This window comes from Labrus bergylta, chromosome 20, assembly GCF_963930695.1.
Source record: "Labrus bergylta chromosome 20, fLabBer1.1, whole genome shotgun sequence".
Lineage (NCBI taxonomy): Eukaryota > Metazoa > Chordata > Actinopteri > Labriformes > Labridae > Labrus > Labrus bergylta.
The window spans coordinates 4,889,544-4,904,664 of NC_089214.1; the positions used below are offsets into that span (position 1 = coordinate 4,889,544).

At 41.6% G+C, this 15,121-nt stretch overlaps 1 protein-coding gene across 6 annotated transcripts in view; it reads right to left on the reverse strand.

The window, feature by feature from the left end:
* Positions 1-15,121, reverse strand: part of cnksr2a (connector enhancer of kinase suppressor of Ras 2a) — a 70,060-nt gene that overhangs the window by 21,244 nt on the left and 33,695 nt on the right. For 5 of the 6 annotated variants that reach the window (XM_065949116.1, XM_065949115.1, XM_065949114.1 and 2 more), the window contains 11 exons: positions 14,752-14,841; positions 12,825-13,039; positions 9,507-9,561; positions 5,783-5,958; positions 5,009-5,082; positions 4,542-4,613; positions 3,458-3,525; positions 3,119-3,216; positions 2,328-2,546; positions 903-1,044; positions 471-695 (listed from right to left, as the gene is read on the reverse strand). In XM_065949116.1, the coding sequence (XP_065805188.1) occupies positions 471-695; positions 903-1,044; positions 2,328-2,546; positions 3,119-3,216; positions 3,458-3,525; positions 4,542-4,613; positions 5,009-5,082; positions 5,783-5,958; positions 9,507-9,561; positions 12,825-13,039; positions 14,752-14,841 (1,434 nt within the window). The remainder of the gene's footprint in view (positions 1-470; positions 696-902; positions 1,045-2,327; positions 2,547-3,118; positions 3,217-3,457; positions 3,526-4,541; positions 4,614-5,008; positions 5,083-5,782; positions 5,959-9,506; positions 9,562-12,824; positions 13,040-14,751; positions 14,842-15,121) is intronic. The other variant, XM_020657285.3, reaches the window with a different exon arrangement.

Genomic DNA, 15,121 nt, shown 5'->3' on the forward strand with positions numbered 1-15,121 from the left:
ACATCACACCATTGATATATCTCGTTGTTTATGTCTGCGACTTGCTCCTGTTTACTATTTTAGTTCTCACTCTTCTGTCTGGGTGCCGCTGGGCTCACCTTGGTAACCAGTGCATCATTGCCTCATTAGCCTCATTAGCTCAGCGTACATTTGGAGTGCGTGTCTGTTCCATTATTACATTTACAACGATTAGGATTTAAATGTGTCTGCCTGAGAGCGTTTTTTTATTTCTGGCATGTGAACTGACGTCAACGTCTTCACCTTAAAAAAAAAAGAAAAAAAAAGCCTTTTTTTTTTCAGTTCAGACTCTGGAGGCCGTCTTTCAACGTGAGACACATTTGTTCCTTTCTGCTCTTACCTCCAGTCCGCCCACGCACACGCAGCACACATCTGTTTGTGTTCTCTTTGTTCTCCTTCTTCAGAGCGTCCACGTGTCTCGCAGCACATGTATGTTCCCCGTCTGAACTCACCGTTGTATGTTTGCTGTTCTTCTTTGGCGGGGGCTGCGAGGAGGGTGTGTAGGTTGCTGTCTCGTGGTAGCGTGAAGCTGCGGGGTTTTCCTCCCTGGGTTGCCATAGGGATCAGCCTCTGCATCGCCATGGGCAACGGGACATTCCTCTGAGCTGGGAGAGTGTAAACAGCGCCAGCCATCATAGTACCTCCACCTGGACCGGGCTCGGCAAAGACAGCGTCCTCTGTAACGTGAAGAGGGCAATGAAAAATAAACACAACACATCTCATGTGTTCTGCTGAACCACAGAAATCAACTACTGGCTTATAATCACACCTAAAACAAGTGAATGTGTCAGTTTATAGAAAACTGACCAGCATATATTTTGACATTTATTCTTCCATCAACAGGTTGGATTATTAAAGTATCTGGTGTGTTTGTGGTTCTGTACCCAGAGGTCCAGTTTGTAAGTAGTGCAGTCCAGCTTCAGTCAGCGGTGTCTCAATCAAGTCCTGCCAGGAGCGTCTCTGAGATGATGAAGAGCGGCCCGGAGACCCCGTCTCACTGCTGCCCCCTGCGGGACTGGAACGGTACTACAGAAAATTGTTTAAAAAAAAAAAAAAGAAAAGAAAAAGGGGGAACGTTGTTATTGTGCAATTTGTTTTTGGAGCTTTGATTAATCAGAGGTGAGAAGGGTGACATAAAGGTTATGGATCATATTCCATCCTCTTGACCTTTATATATACAGTATATATAGACACCAGGGGGAGGGGGAAGGCGGGATTCTAGTAAACATTCCAGATAAAAATGGGTTTAAACTTTTTTCACATCAGCTCATCAATAGATCTGTTTGCATCATGTTGTCTCTGTGTTGTAGCAAATGTCTGGGTTGTTATTATTTCATATGCATCAATTCACAAACATGTCTTGTCAAGATCTGGTATCTTTGAACAGATTATCTTTGCATAATTGGTGTGAACATTAAAAATCTAATTTTCTACTTTTCAGGATTAGTTGAATTAAAGCCATCGTTAAAAAACACAAAACAATACTTTAAGACCGGCTAGTTGTGCAAAGATTATCACATCCCAAAATGAGTTGCACAAAAACACAAAATACTGAGTCTTTCCCAGCACCTGCTGACAGGGTACAAAAAGTACATTTTGTCCTACAGGTGGTGCTTCAACAAAAGTTATGTTCCGTCATTTGTAATGAAATTAAACTCAAGAGTCCCCACTGGAAGGATGGATCAGCAGACTGTGTGCCAATGAAAAGATGACAGGACACTGTGTGCAAATGTGACATTTTATCTTAAAGCACCCTAAGAGCAACTTTTCGAAATTCAGATTGCTTATTCTCTGGGGAACAGGAACATGGAAATGAGACGTTTACATTTTGACCTGATGTTGGTGCTAAAGGAGAATTTTAATTGTCTGAAGATCAAAAATATTAAAGCTCCTGTGAAGAACTTTTGGTTTGTGTTGATTTTGGCGCCCCCTGTGGACAAAGCAGTAACTCTTTAGTCTTTACTGATGTTGTACAGACACATAAGGAGCATATCCCTATTAAAAATCTCATCGTGTTTTGTTTTAGCAGTCAAACGTATCACTCATTGTGAACCTTCCACCTGGAAAATGTAAATAAAAGCTGTTCCTGCAGCGTGCTGTAACACTTCTTGTCTCACACCTACGCCCTGACAGTGGTAACAAGCATTAGAAATAAGGATATAGAAAGTATCAGTCTTGTCATTCATGGTCTTGTTTGCTTTTGTAGGTCATACTAAGGCATCAGAATATATTTAATTCTGTTCCAGATAAATCTCCTAACAGGAACTATAAATAAATGCAGACGGCTACCTTGCTTCAGAATGACTTACCTCAACAGGATCACATCTGTACTGCACATCGCTGCTGCTGCTCCCCCCTGGTTTCCTCCCACTGTGCGTGGTGCCTCCCCCTAGAGGACCAGGGTGGTACTGCGGCTCTGCGGCCACCACGGAGGGCTCGCCGCAGAGGAAGTCCTCCTGGGAGGAGCGAGAACGAGACGTCTCCGTGGAGGACAGTCGAGTGGTGCGGCCCTCCAAGTAGGCACTCATCTGACGAAGAGAGGGGCAAGCGGACGTCAGTGGATTGTGTGCTGATCTCACTTGATTGTGATGAAAACACTTCAAAAAACTGGATTTCAATCTGGTGAGGGAGCTTTGTGACTGTCGAGGAGGCAGGGTGGTGATTGAATCAGTATGCGAGATTGGACGTGAGAGACAGGAAAACAGGGAAGATGAGATGAGCGCTTGAACTCGAAAGACTCTTGAATACGAGGACTTGTAGTTTTTATTGACTTGACAACTCAGCAGGATATTAGTCTGGTGTCTGAAAACGTGTGATAAAAGATGTCGTCGTTTGTTAATTTTCAATCCTTTGCCAAGCTCAAAAGTGAAAACCCAAAGAGGAAAAAAAACATTTATTGTGGAGCAAAGCAGCGTGATGGACAATAATAGCATCAATTAGACCAAATGTATCCCCTCCGCTCCCTGTAGGCTAAATTGGCAATAACTTTAACAGTAAAAATGGACTGCGGAGGAGCAACGTGCGCGAGTTTCTCCTTCGAGTACAGCTTGTTCTCCGTATGAGCTTGTAGTACAGTCATGTGTGTGTGTAGGTGACTCACTGATGGAGGCCGTGGGTAGGTATCGTACGGAGGTGGGGGACTGTCCTGTTTAGGGCTGGAGGTGGTGTCATCCTCATGATCACTCTCGCTCCAGTAATCTGCAGGAAACCCACACACACACACACACACACACACACACACACACACACACAGTCAGAAACACCAACCAGATCTATCTGTTTGTACAGCCATCTATCCATGTTTCCATCCAGTGAAATCTAAATCTATCTGCATGCTTTTTTCATCCATTAGGAATAGGAGAATTAGTTTATTTGCTGCTTGAATATTTTACCAATCTGCTGAAGCGCTCTTTGGTAAGACACTGAGTGAACCCCTCACCTTGCTCTTGGCGTATCCTCTCTCGCTCGGCGTAGCCCACAGCGGCCATGTTCAGACGACTCAGCCATCTAACAGAAGAAAGATCGAATGTCAAAACAAACCCAAACTGATTATTAAATGTTGACAGAAGGCAACACACATAATAAGCTCAACTAAATAAAAACAGATTGTTTCATATACCAGAACAAAGAAAACGACAACCGCTGCAGATGTTAGAATCACGACTAAATGTGAGAGAAAATAAAGTGTAAAGATTATTCTTTGCGCCAGCGACAACCCAGTCTCTATCATTCAGCTCAGAGGGATGCAGCGTTGTCATGCTACCTGCAGCTATTGTAGCCTTGAGCCGCGAGCTTCAAGCAAAGATGAGGAAAATACCAAAGAGCACTGCCCACTCACCACTCACTACTCTGCAGCTCCACACCACCCGATGTTTACTATATTTTCTTTTATGCTTAATCAAGTGACATCACTTTGGGTACTTCTTCAGATTAAACAGCCCTTTGCTTTTTCAGTAAAAAGACAGAAGAAACTAGCTAAGAGTATAGGCTGAAAGCAGGGGGGGGGAAATCTGCTAACCACACCTTTAAATCTTGCAAATTAACATGTATAGTGTTTTATTCACCTTCAAAGTTGAACATTTTACAGTTTTGGATTTATCAAAAAGGTGTGAAGCACATTTTCAAAAATGTCAAATTAGTCAAAGATTTGCGTCTCTTAAAGATAGCTCAATATTTGTCTTGGTTTGTGCACAATTCAACCTGGTTATAACATCTTTGTCAAATCTATTTAGGTTTTATTATTTAGGTTCTGAAAGTCCTCTGTTGTAAAGACGTGGTGCCTTTGAGAATTGATGCAAAAGTCTGGAAAACAACAAAAGGGTCTTTGAAAACATCTCACAGATTATGGTTTTCATAAATATCACTTGACATAAAAACAGAACTTTTTTCATTTTATTATTTAAAAAACCTAGTTTTTGAAATGTGCTTTAAGCAGATCAAACAGGAAGTTGCACCCTTGCCTCCCTGAAGATAGTTTGCCCTTCTTCATGACCTTCATGCGTGTTTACCGCATGCTGATTTACCTGTTCATGTCATCCACTCCATCTGCTGCAAAGTAGAAACTCTTGACCTTGGGGTGACACGCTTTGAAAGCACTAGAAAGACAACAGGGGAAACAGAGGGAGTTATTTCTGCAGGCAAACAAACATACATTCATACATACCCACAGGGACATAGCCTACATACACATATATACACACACACATACAAGCAGTGGTTCTCAGTGATATGGCCTCAGGACTCACCACCTCCTCCATAATGGGAAATTGTTTATTCAATAAAACACGGTGCAGTTTGGACCTCAAAACAAAAACATCACAGACTTTTTGCAACATTGATTTTCCAGTTACAAATTCATGACCCATTGGAAACAGCTCTGTGACCACTTTTGGGTCCCGTCCCTCCACTTGAGAATCACTGCATTAGAGTATGTAAACACACAAATGAATACACGTAAATATAGAATCGAATGGTGTCATCGTGCACTTACTACTTCTTGCGACATTCACTAGCCCGGTCGATCTTAAACTCTGGAAGGCTGACAAAACCCTCGGCCTTCTCGTCCTAAAGGGACAGAAAATTAAAAATAAATGATACGGAAATAGGAAGAGGGAAAGAGGAAAGGAAAAAGCTGGGTTTATGAATATGGCTAGAGCAACTTTATGGCTCCTGCTAACGTCACACTTAGCATGTTCTAATTGTCAAACTTAATGAATCAAAACAGCCATTAAAACCAGAGAGCTTTACATCTGGATCAATCTGCACATTAGATGTTTTATTTTTGTCAGGCTAGAGGTAAATACTCAGCATTGTCTTTGTTTTAAGTTTGTCTTCTAAAAGTAAAGGAATTAAAAGTATAAAACTATCCTGGTTGCTTTGATCTTTAAGCTATAAGATGATGTCATCATGCTACCATCATAGACTGTAAAAACATGGACGTCGTCTAAGTGATGTCACCTATTGGTTTCTGAAGAGGCCCATCAATGACGGACTGCTAACCTGTTGATGTTCAGCCAGGTTAAACTTGTAACAAATATGAGCCAAAAGTTTGAAATCCTCTTTTACTTTAAATACCGGAGCACAGTCTTCCCGACTCATCCTGCAGCTTTGAAATTTTAGCTTAAGTCTTGACTTCAGGCTAACTTCTACAAAGGCATCTCTGGCTTTGTTCTCATCACAAAGCATAAAAGCACAACTTACACTTTTTTTAATTTTATTTCAATGGCTAAAAAAGTAGAGGACATTTCTAAAAACAAAGACTCGCCTCCTCATTGATGTACCAGTACAGGCAGTTGTCCTTCAGAACAAACCAGTACTTCTTCCATTTGTGTGAGAAGTAACCCTTTGCGTCTCTCTTTCTCCACAGCCAGCCCTCACAGTCTCCACGGCCCAGAGCTTTGCAGGAAACACGCCTACGACTTAGGGAGGCCAAACTCCGTCCTGGAACGACACAGAGGAAACATGAACGCAGTGATGACGGACAACAGTCGCTCAAACAATAAGCCGTAACTCTGTTCACGCTTTGACAGTAATGTGCAGGGGTATGTCCAGACTCATTAGACTGGGGTGACCCAGCTGGGGTACTCATTCATGACATGACATGTGCACATAAATACATGTCCAAAAAGCATGAATATACCATTTCTGACTCTGCTAAACCTTGTATTCATTCATTTCTTACATTTAGGTATCATGCTGATGAAGTATTTACAGTTCACAGCAGAGGGGCAAAGAACAAATCAGTCATGCATTCTCTGAGGACGACAAAAAGATTCATCTTTGTACGTCACAGTAAAGTAGGATAATGAAAATGTGCTGTATTGAAATGTCACAAAAGCTATGCAACGCAGCTTGTTGCAACCTCAGACTGTATAATAAATGGACACAGTCACCTTGACGTCACCCATTGGTTTCTGAATTGACATTTTGAAGCCCATCAATGGCGTTTGCCAAATTGGAAATGCTATCTCAACCTGACCTTTTCTATACAGAAGCAGGCAGAGAGGTGTAGGTGAGGCAACATGTGTCCACCGGTCAGTCAACTCAGCACCAATTTATGTAAATTTGTGCAAAAATATTATCCTTAATACAACACAAAATTAATGACTTGTAAAAAAAAAACATGATCCCTGCACAGTCTTAGCGTATAAAGAGAACAAAACTCTTATGTAGCAAACTGAAAACATGTTTTTTTACATGCAGTAAAAATGGAAATTTTAACATTGGACCCAGTAGGAATTTCTTGGCTCTCACAGGAAGCCTCAAGTGGACACTAAAGGAACTGCAGTTTATTTCCACTTCCCCACTGGCTTTATTTTAAAAAACTGAAGAATGCCGCTTGGCTGCAACACAGCACAAGAATTGATTTGAACACGAGCCCTGCCTCTGACTTGGCTGATAGACAATAATAGTTTGGATTGTGGGCCCACGGGATCTCAGGGAAGTGGGAGAGAGGGGAAGCCACCCCAGGCCATCGCTTGGAAACCCTCTTGTTGGTGTGTGGGGGAAAAAAACATTCACATAATGCTTTATGTTCCAATAATCCTTGGCGGGAGTTCAATCTCTAAATTCGATTACCCCACTGCAGTACGGGAAGAGGTGTTTAATAAAAACTGTATTTTTTTTTATTTTGGCATAAAAGCCATTTCATATTTTCACAGCAGTCTCCTCATTAGAGATTACCCGAGAAACTTGGCTCCGAGCTCAGGCCCCACCGAGAAACTTTTATTGACTGCATCAAAAGTCTCAGGACTTTAAAGAGGAAAGTTATTCAATATTCAATTTCATTCTGTGGATTCAGAAAGTGCAGCGTACGGTGTATCTCCAAACGAAACAACTTTCTTTGACTGAAAGACAAAAAAGAAACAAAAAAAAAAAGCTCTTGAATGCTGCATGGAGAGGTTTGAAGTCTACTGATACTCTGCATTCATTAACAAGTATTGTGTGCTGATCTAAAGGAAACAGTACATCCTGAAAATCTTCTGTACATTCTCTTTGCAGCAGGACTCTGATATATTCAACCAATAGAGTTTTGGCTTTGGGAGGGATTTTAATCTTTGAGGAAATGAAGCCTTATACAAAAGCAGTGACTTATAGTTTATTTAATCTTTTATCAGAGTGCTGCTTGGTGCATGTAAAGAATCAATGTTATCACAGTCATTTTCAAACTCGGGCTTCATGGCTGTAAACAAACAAACAAAGCCGTCGCCCCGCCTAAAAAAAAAAAATGAAGGCGCAGATGGAGCTAAAGCTTTTCAGAGCTTCTCACGATGGCAGATGGTGGAGCAAGTGAAAAAAAAAAAACACAAAATCACTTCCAACATGTTGATCCTCGTTAGTGTGGTGAAAGAGAAAAAAATTACATTTGGTCAAAGAGGCAAAGAAAGTGATAGCAAGGAGTAAAAGAGAGGACTATTAAGGAGTCAAGTCAGCAAAACAAGGGGAGGCAGTATCTGGATAAAATATGATATTCTATTAAAGGCATAAAGACACTTCCTTCAAAAGTTTTCAAAAGCTCCTACAGTATACTACATACCTATACTATACATATTTAATGCTTTGCATAGACATCCAAACACCGCTAGTTTTCATCTTTACTGTAACGCCCCTCTGACCAAAGAAATGCTGAGTCAGTGTTTTTATATGTAATTATCTAGACTACATGTACAGTATAGAAGGAACAGATGCAAAGCTGCCTCGCCTGCAGTCCACTCCTGACCAGTCTGAAATAATGAGCTTTTAAAATGCTAATGCAGCACTTTCTGCTTAGATGGGAAAAAAAAAACACATGAAGAATGTTATGTAATGATTCTGTTGAAGCAGAATATGGAAAATGGTAAATGGACTTTAGCTTTATAGTGCTTTTCTAGTCTTCTGACTATTCAAAACACTTTTACACCGCAGGTCACACCTACACATTCACACACTGATGACAGAGCCTTCCATGTGAAGTGACCATCAGAACTAATCCCATTCATATGCTGCTGATGAAGCAGAAGGAGCAACTTGGGGTTAAGCGTCTTGCCCAAGGACACATCGGACATGTTGCTGCAGGAGCTGGGAATTGAACCCTCGACCTTCCATTTAGGAGACAACCAACTCTACCAACTGAGCTACAACCACATTAAAATTATAATTTGACTTCTTCTATAAAATCAATCCCACAACTTGTGTGGTCAAAGATATTTGAAATGTTTTTTGTTTTTTTCGGTCTTCAGTAAATCATTAAACTGGAACCCCCCACCCTCATTTTTCTGTTTGAGCTCCACTGCAGAATCAAGTTTGACACGTTAAGGCTGAATTGAATATCAGCTCTTCAAAGTTTCTGCTTCTTTTACATCGGAGTGCACGACGTGGACAAAAATAATTGAAGACAGAAATGAAGATAGTTTCATGAAACCGTCACACAAGTATGATGTGGAAACTTGGAATCAAAATTTCACCCAGAATATAAAGTTTACTTCTCTCTGAACTGCGCAAAAAAAATGAACAATATCTGCACACATTTAATGTGGAAAAATCACATCAGACTCAAGTTATTGAGGTATTTTTTGAGGCGGAAATTATCTCTATATTTGGCTATACACAAGAATGGAAAAACGAGTTTCCATAAATAGAAGGTACTTACATGGAGATTTATTTGGCTCATTTGAAATGTTTCTATTATTCTAAATGTAGAGCTTGTAAACAGAAATTTAACCCATTATAGTCTTGCCTTGTGTCTTCATGTTTAATTATAACCAAACTTTTTAGGGAATTACTAGAGAGTCACAGACCTGTGAAGTAAAGTATGAAAAGATAATTAGTTAAAGTCGAGCAGCAGCTGCTCTCACTCTTCTGTTTAACGTCCATTAGCTCTGAGTCCCTCAGAGAGAGAATGAGTGAGTGACCACAACCGGTGAGTGTTGGACTGTGACGGCGGCTCCCGCTTCACTCGCGGTGTAAAAAAAAAAAAAAAAGGAAACGGAACAGGTGGCGTCTCTGCTTACCTTTATTTTTCTTCCTGGTCTTTGACTGCAGGGAGGAGGAGGACTGCTGGTATGTCTGAGAGCAGGATGGAAAGAAGAAGAGGATGTAGAAGAAGAGGGAGGGAGAGCAGGCTGTCAGGATGAATCAGTGGCCTTTGTTTGCTGCAAAGAATCCTGGGATATAGGAGATGACAGATCTTAGGGAGCGGAGGAAAGGAGGCACACAGAAGGCGCGCAGATAAAAGAGGGAAACTGTCCTTCTCTCATTATCTCATTTTTTCACACACACACGCATAAACACGCGTGTGTGGGTGGAAAAGTCGACCTCATGGAGGACTTCAGCACCTCTCACACCTCTAAACATAGAACAAAGAGACAGGGGGAGAGAGAGAGAGAGGGAGGGACGGGGGCACAACAGGACACCCAGGTGACGGAGGTAAAGGAGGAAATAGAGCTCGGGGGCCTCTGGGATCGGGCAGAAATGTCAGTAAGCAGAACATGAAGGACAAACAGTTTTCAAGGTCTGAGACTGTAAGTACAGCAAGAACCTGCTTTTACCTATTTGTACCGTGACTTTCCATCCTTTTTTTTTTTTTTAATGTTGACTGTTTTTTTGCTTTTCTTCATTTCAAAACAAGATCGACGATGAAGCTAGTCAGTAGGAACATCCCTCGTAGCAGAGCGCCACGGCTCAGCGGACTGCGGCTGACATTGTAAGTGGTTCACAAAGCGTAATAATGTCCAATATTCTGCAAACAAGACGTTATTTGTTTAGGGACGGAGCATCCTGATTCTCTTTGCAAAATACTACTTTTGGAAAATGTACTCTGAATGCACACAGTAGAAGCTTTATTTTCTAAAAAAAATTCAATCCATTAGCTGCATTGTCGTTAATCTGCAGATGAGACTTTCTCTATTTAGTAAGAAAATTATATATCAGGAAACACTTCAAAAAATAAGGACAGAAAGAGCCAGAGGTGGGACAAAGTCATTGCTTTGCAAGTCACAAGCAAGTCTCAAGTGTTTGGTCTCAAGTCCCAAGTAAAGACAGGCAAGTCTCAAGTCGAGTCAGAAGTCCTAACCTTTGAATTTCGAGTCCTAAACAAGTCATTGGCTCTCTTCACCAAATTAAATGCCATTTTAACAGAGTAATAATTTGTTGCAGTTACACAAATCATGATTGCTTATATGATTTTATTTAGCCTACTTCTTAAAATAAAATAACAGTACCGTGTGACTGACTCCAAGTCATGTGACTCGAGTCCACACCTCTGGAAAGAGCTACAAAATGTTCTAAAGTCACATCAAAAAGTGAGACTTGTGCACATCAATATATATTTATTTATCAATCAGATCACACTTAACTACAGAGACATAAATATATACATATATTTATCCTTTAACATCTGTATCCCATGTCAGTTGTGCTCCTCTCAACACAAACATGTGTCGAGTGTTTGACGTCATTACGACACAGAGAAGAAGGTATTTTGACACACTTGTCTCTTTGGCCTCATGTAGCATCTTTGCCTGGAGCAAAACCTCTGATCTGAAACATTCAACTCTATCCGACACAGCTGTGACTCGACCGCTCTGGACGGGTCAGTCGGGGCGACACACCAGCTCTGATGTCACGATATTACACGTGTCACAGCCTGGAGCTCAGGCCGCTCACATCCCCCGCGATGACACGCCCACACCCACACTGACACGCCATCTGCCGACGCAGCAACCAGCGCGCACTGTAAACACGCACTCACGCACACACGCATGCAATCTCATTTCATTTTCCAAAGAGATGCTGTCAGGACGTATAAGGTCACCGCCGGCCAAACAAACTGTCTGGACGTGAGCTCAGACGGACAGGCGGCGCAGGCCGATGTCATGGAAGTGACAGCAGGGTAATAACGAGTCAGCAGTCCCTCAGATCACACGTCACCACAGAGACATTTTCATCTGGGGGTAAAAGCTCAAACATTTCCCTTTTTTCTTTAAAAACACTGGAGAGGGGGCAAAGACTGTCGCCTCATTTCACTTGTTTTACTGTGAAGAGGCAACGGAGAAGACAGAAAGAATGTTTCATAAGATTGTTTGATCAACATTATGCAACCACATCATGTAATCTAGCAGCTACCACCTGCAACTCAAGGTGGACTGAACTGTGTTTTACACTTTTCAGAATGCTGGTGCTCCTTTTTTTTATCGTTCTGTTGCACCGTTTTTTTTTCTCTGCACTTCACCTGTCAATCATGAAATGTGCTCAGTGCCTGTGATGTTTTGGATAAGAACTCTTTTTAAGATTTTTTTTTCATCCAGTTAAAGCCGAAGAGAGAAAGGACAGATTGGAAACCGAAACCCTGACAGCTACAATAAGGAGGCAAACACTACTAAAAATGTCATTGTCTGACATGTATAACTTTTCGGGCAAATAAGAGCGAATGAAGGACGTTGAATTTACTTTCTTTTGTTGTGTATTTATTTTATTTGTTTTCTACATATTTTTAATTACATCTTTGTTAGTTTTTTGTTTTTGAAATGTTTGAAATAAAGAAATCAAATCAAATTCTTAGGCTTTTATTGTAAATATGAAGTAACAGGATGCAGCTGTTAGCTTAGCTTAGCATAATGCCTTCGGCTTTGAGCAAATGTAAGAAAAAAAGAAGCATTGCAGAACTTACAAAGAACATAAACACAGAGGTCTTTATCTTATTTGTTTAAACCTTACTTGTGATTTACAGTCAGACTGCCTGCTTCCAGTCTCTAAGGTTCTAATATAGAATCATTTCAGATTAATTCATTCCTTTCTTTGACTATATACAGTGACATAGACCTGGGTCTGTGTTTTGAGTTGGCAGAAGTGCTGTCATGTTTCTGTGGGGGTAAATGATAACAGAGCCAAATAATAAAATATAAGACCGAAGAAGACCCTACAGATGATTACACATCAAAACCAGAAACAGTTAAAAACCGCCAGCAAGTACATTGTTTGAACCTGGATTAGCGTGAGACCTAATATATACCTGTAATTACCGTTTATGGCCACAGGTGTCGCCAAAGAGAACCATATTCTAGATTTAAAATCTGCTCCTTTGAGATGATTCAAAAAGTTAAAATACTAAAAAAGTAGGTTTAAAACTATTTACGGGGGCGCAGAAAGTCTAGTGGTTTGGTTGCACCCCATCTACGGAGGCTATAGTCCTCCAAGGCCTGGGTTCGAGTCTGGCCTGTGACTCCTCCACCGTACGTCATTACCCACTCTCTCTCTCTACTCTATTCACCTCTATTCACCAGCATTAAAGAGGACTATTCAAAAGTCTTCAGACAAAATAAGTGACTTACATGATAAATGGAGGCGGGTTCTCTTGGAGGAGAGTCTCTCTGATTGGCCTGAAGCATGTAGTGGGAGGGGCTTTGGCTGTGGTGGCTCCGCCTCTTGGCTCGTTTGGCCGTGTCATTGGACCGTTTGCCGGGACGAGCTGTGTGGGAGGAGTAGTCGTCAGAGCCCGGCCTCTCGTCCATGCTGGACAGTCCCACGTATCGCATCAGCGTCGATTCTGTAATTGTAACATGACAACGGCGCACATTAATCAAACGATACACATTCTGATGCAACGAACAAACATTTAGCTGGAGCTTCAGAGCCAATTCAACTCATCCCTCTGATTCTATCTACAGAAACTTGAGGGGTTTATCCTGTGTTTTAAATATTTTATTATTGATCAAGTCCCAGATGGTATCTTAGTTTACCATGTCTTGTTTTGTTTTCTTCACTTACAGAGCACATTAAACACCGCCACAGTCTTTTAGCAGAAAGGCTAATTATTTTGAGGTGTAGGCCTAATGTTGCATGAGGGGTTTTAGATAAACTGACTGTTAACTGTTAAAATCAATGCAAACTTGGGTTAATTGTTAGCTAACTAAAAGCTATAAGTCACTGCCAAAAAACACCGTTTGAGATGGGACTGTTACGCTACTGTTTCGCCTCAGCATCAATGTAAATGTCAGACAGTGTTGTTCTGCTGCTAAGCTGGCATCAAGAAGCAGCAACAAAACGGCGTCTCTTGAATGGAGTCTGCAAGATGGAACAGCGCTGTGTGTGTGTGTGCGTGTGTGTGATGCTTGTGCTGTTTGTTTACATGTCATGCCTTGTGCACTTCTGTAATATCTCAAAGCTGTGCAAAATCACACACTGGGACACGGATATGACTCCATAATGAGGTTCAATACTAACGTACAAAGGTGGAGTAATGGTGGAGCTTTGTTTCAGCGCTGCTATGGAATTTAAATGTAATTTGTTTGTCTGTACAGGTTTTGAATTGAACATTAACAGAGGATTTAGAGGTTTTGCTGCACATAAAAGCACTAAATGTTCACATTTTGAGCGTTAAATGTTGTAGTTTTTGCAAAAAATGTGGGAAGTTAGATCTATGGTGGACACTACTGACAAATATTAGTGCCTGAGCAGCTGAGTGGTAACGTTGCATGCCAAGAAAAACATCACCCATTTAGTTCAATCGAGCGAGTGTTCTTTACCTCTCTCTTTCTTTTTTCATCCCTGCTCCCTGTGTGCCTCTTCACTACAGTCACATAAAGACGATAATGGCCCAAAATGTAGTCTTAAAAATATAGCGCTGTCTGTTAAAACATCGGTATGACGGAGTGTTTATTGAATATTTCTCAGGTTCACACACTCTGCAACTCTCCTCCATCCTTTTCAACCAACTTGCTCTCCTACCGGGGAGGAAAAACTCACCTCTTCTCACTACCTCTCTCCACCCTGTCCTCCCGCGGTTGCTAGGCAGCGGCCGGAGGAAAATGAGACACTGAGAAGAGCTGCTGTCAGCGTCTCCATGGCAACTGCGTGAGTGATTCAGGTGGAGGTCAGGGAGAATAGTCTTTTTTTCTTCTTGTTTCTGCCTCCTCTCATCCCTCCTTTTCTCCCTCCTCCTCTGTTCCTCTCTTTTTATTCTCTCTCTCTCTCTCTTCATCGCCGCTGCCTTTCATTTTCTCCACCTTTGTCCCAACTGTCTCCCCCCCTTCTCTTCTCATCCCCTCTTATTTCATTTCTCTGTGATGCTAATCAGAGAGAGAATTAGGGGAAGGGATGGAGGTGAATTGATCTGCACACACACACTGATCTCTGGGTAATTCAGAGAGACGGGAACATTTAGCTGGATCTAACAGGCTCTTCAGGAGGTGCGCGCACACACACACACACACACACACACACCACACACACATATGCGCTCCACACGCCGCCACTCACCTCTGCGGCTTTCTCTGTTAAGCTTGGCTGGATCTTCGTAGTCGCCCACCCAGCTACACTCTACTGGCATGGAGATGGGCCTCAGCCTGCCTACAAACACACACACACACACACACACACACACACACACACACACATTTATAAAACGTCACATTCTCCTTTGTTATTCTGATATTTCATATTTTGGATGTTTTGAACCTTTTTGTTTATTTTCTTACATTTTTAGCACTCCCTCTCTCTCCAAAACTGTTTTATTTACTCCCTCTGATTGGCAGCTGAAATCCTCATGATTGTTTTTAAAATGGTTCAACATGGCAGCATGAGTACAACAATACAGCTACACCCTCCTTGAAAATTCAAGACTAATAGA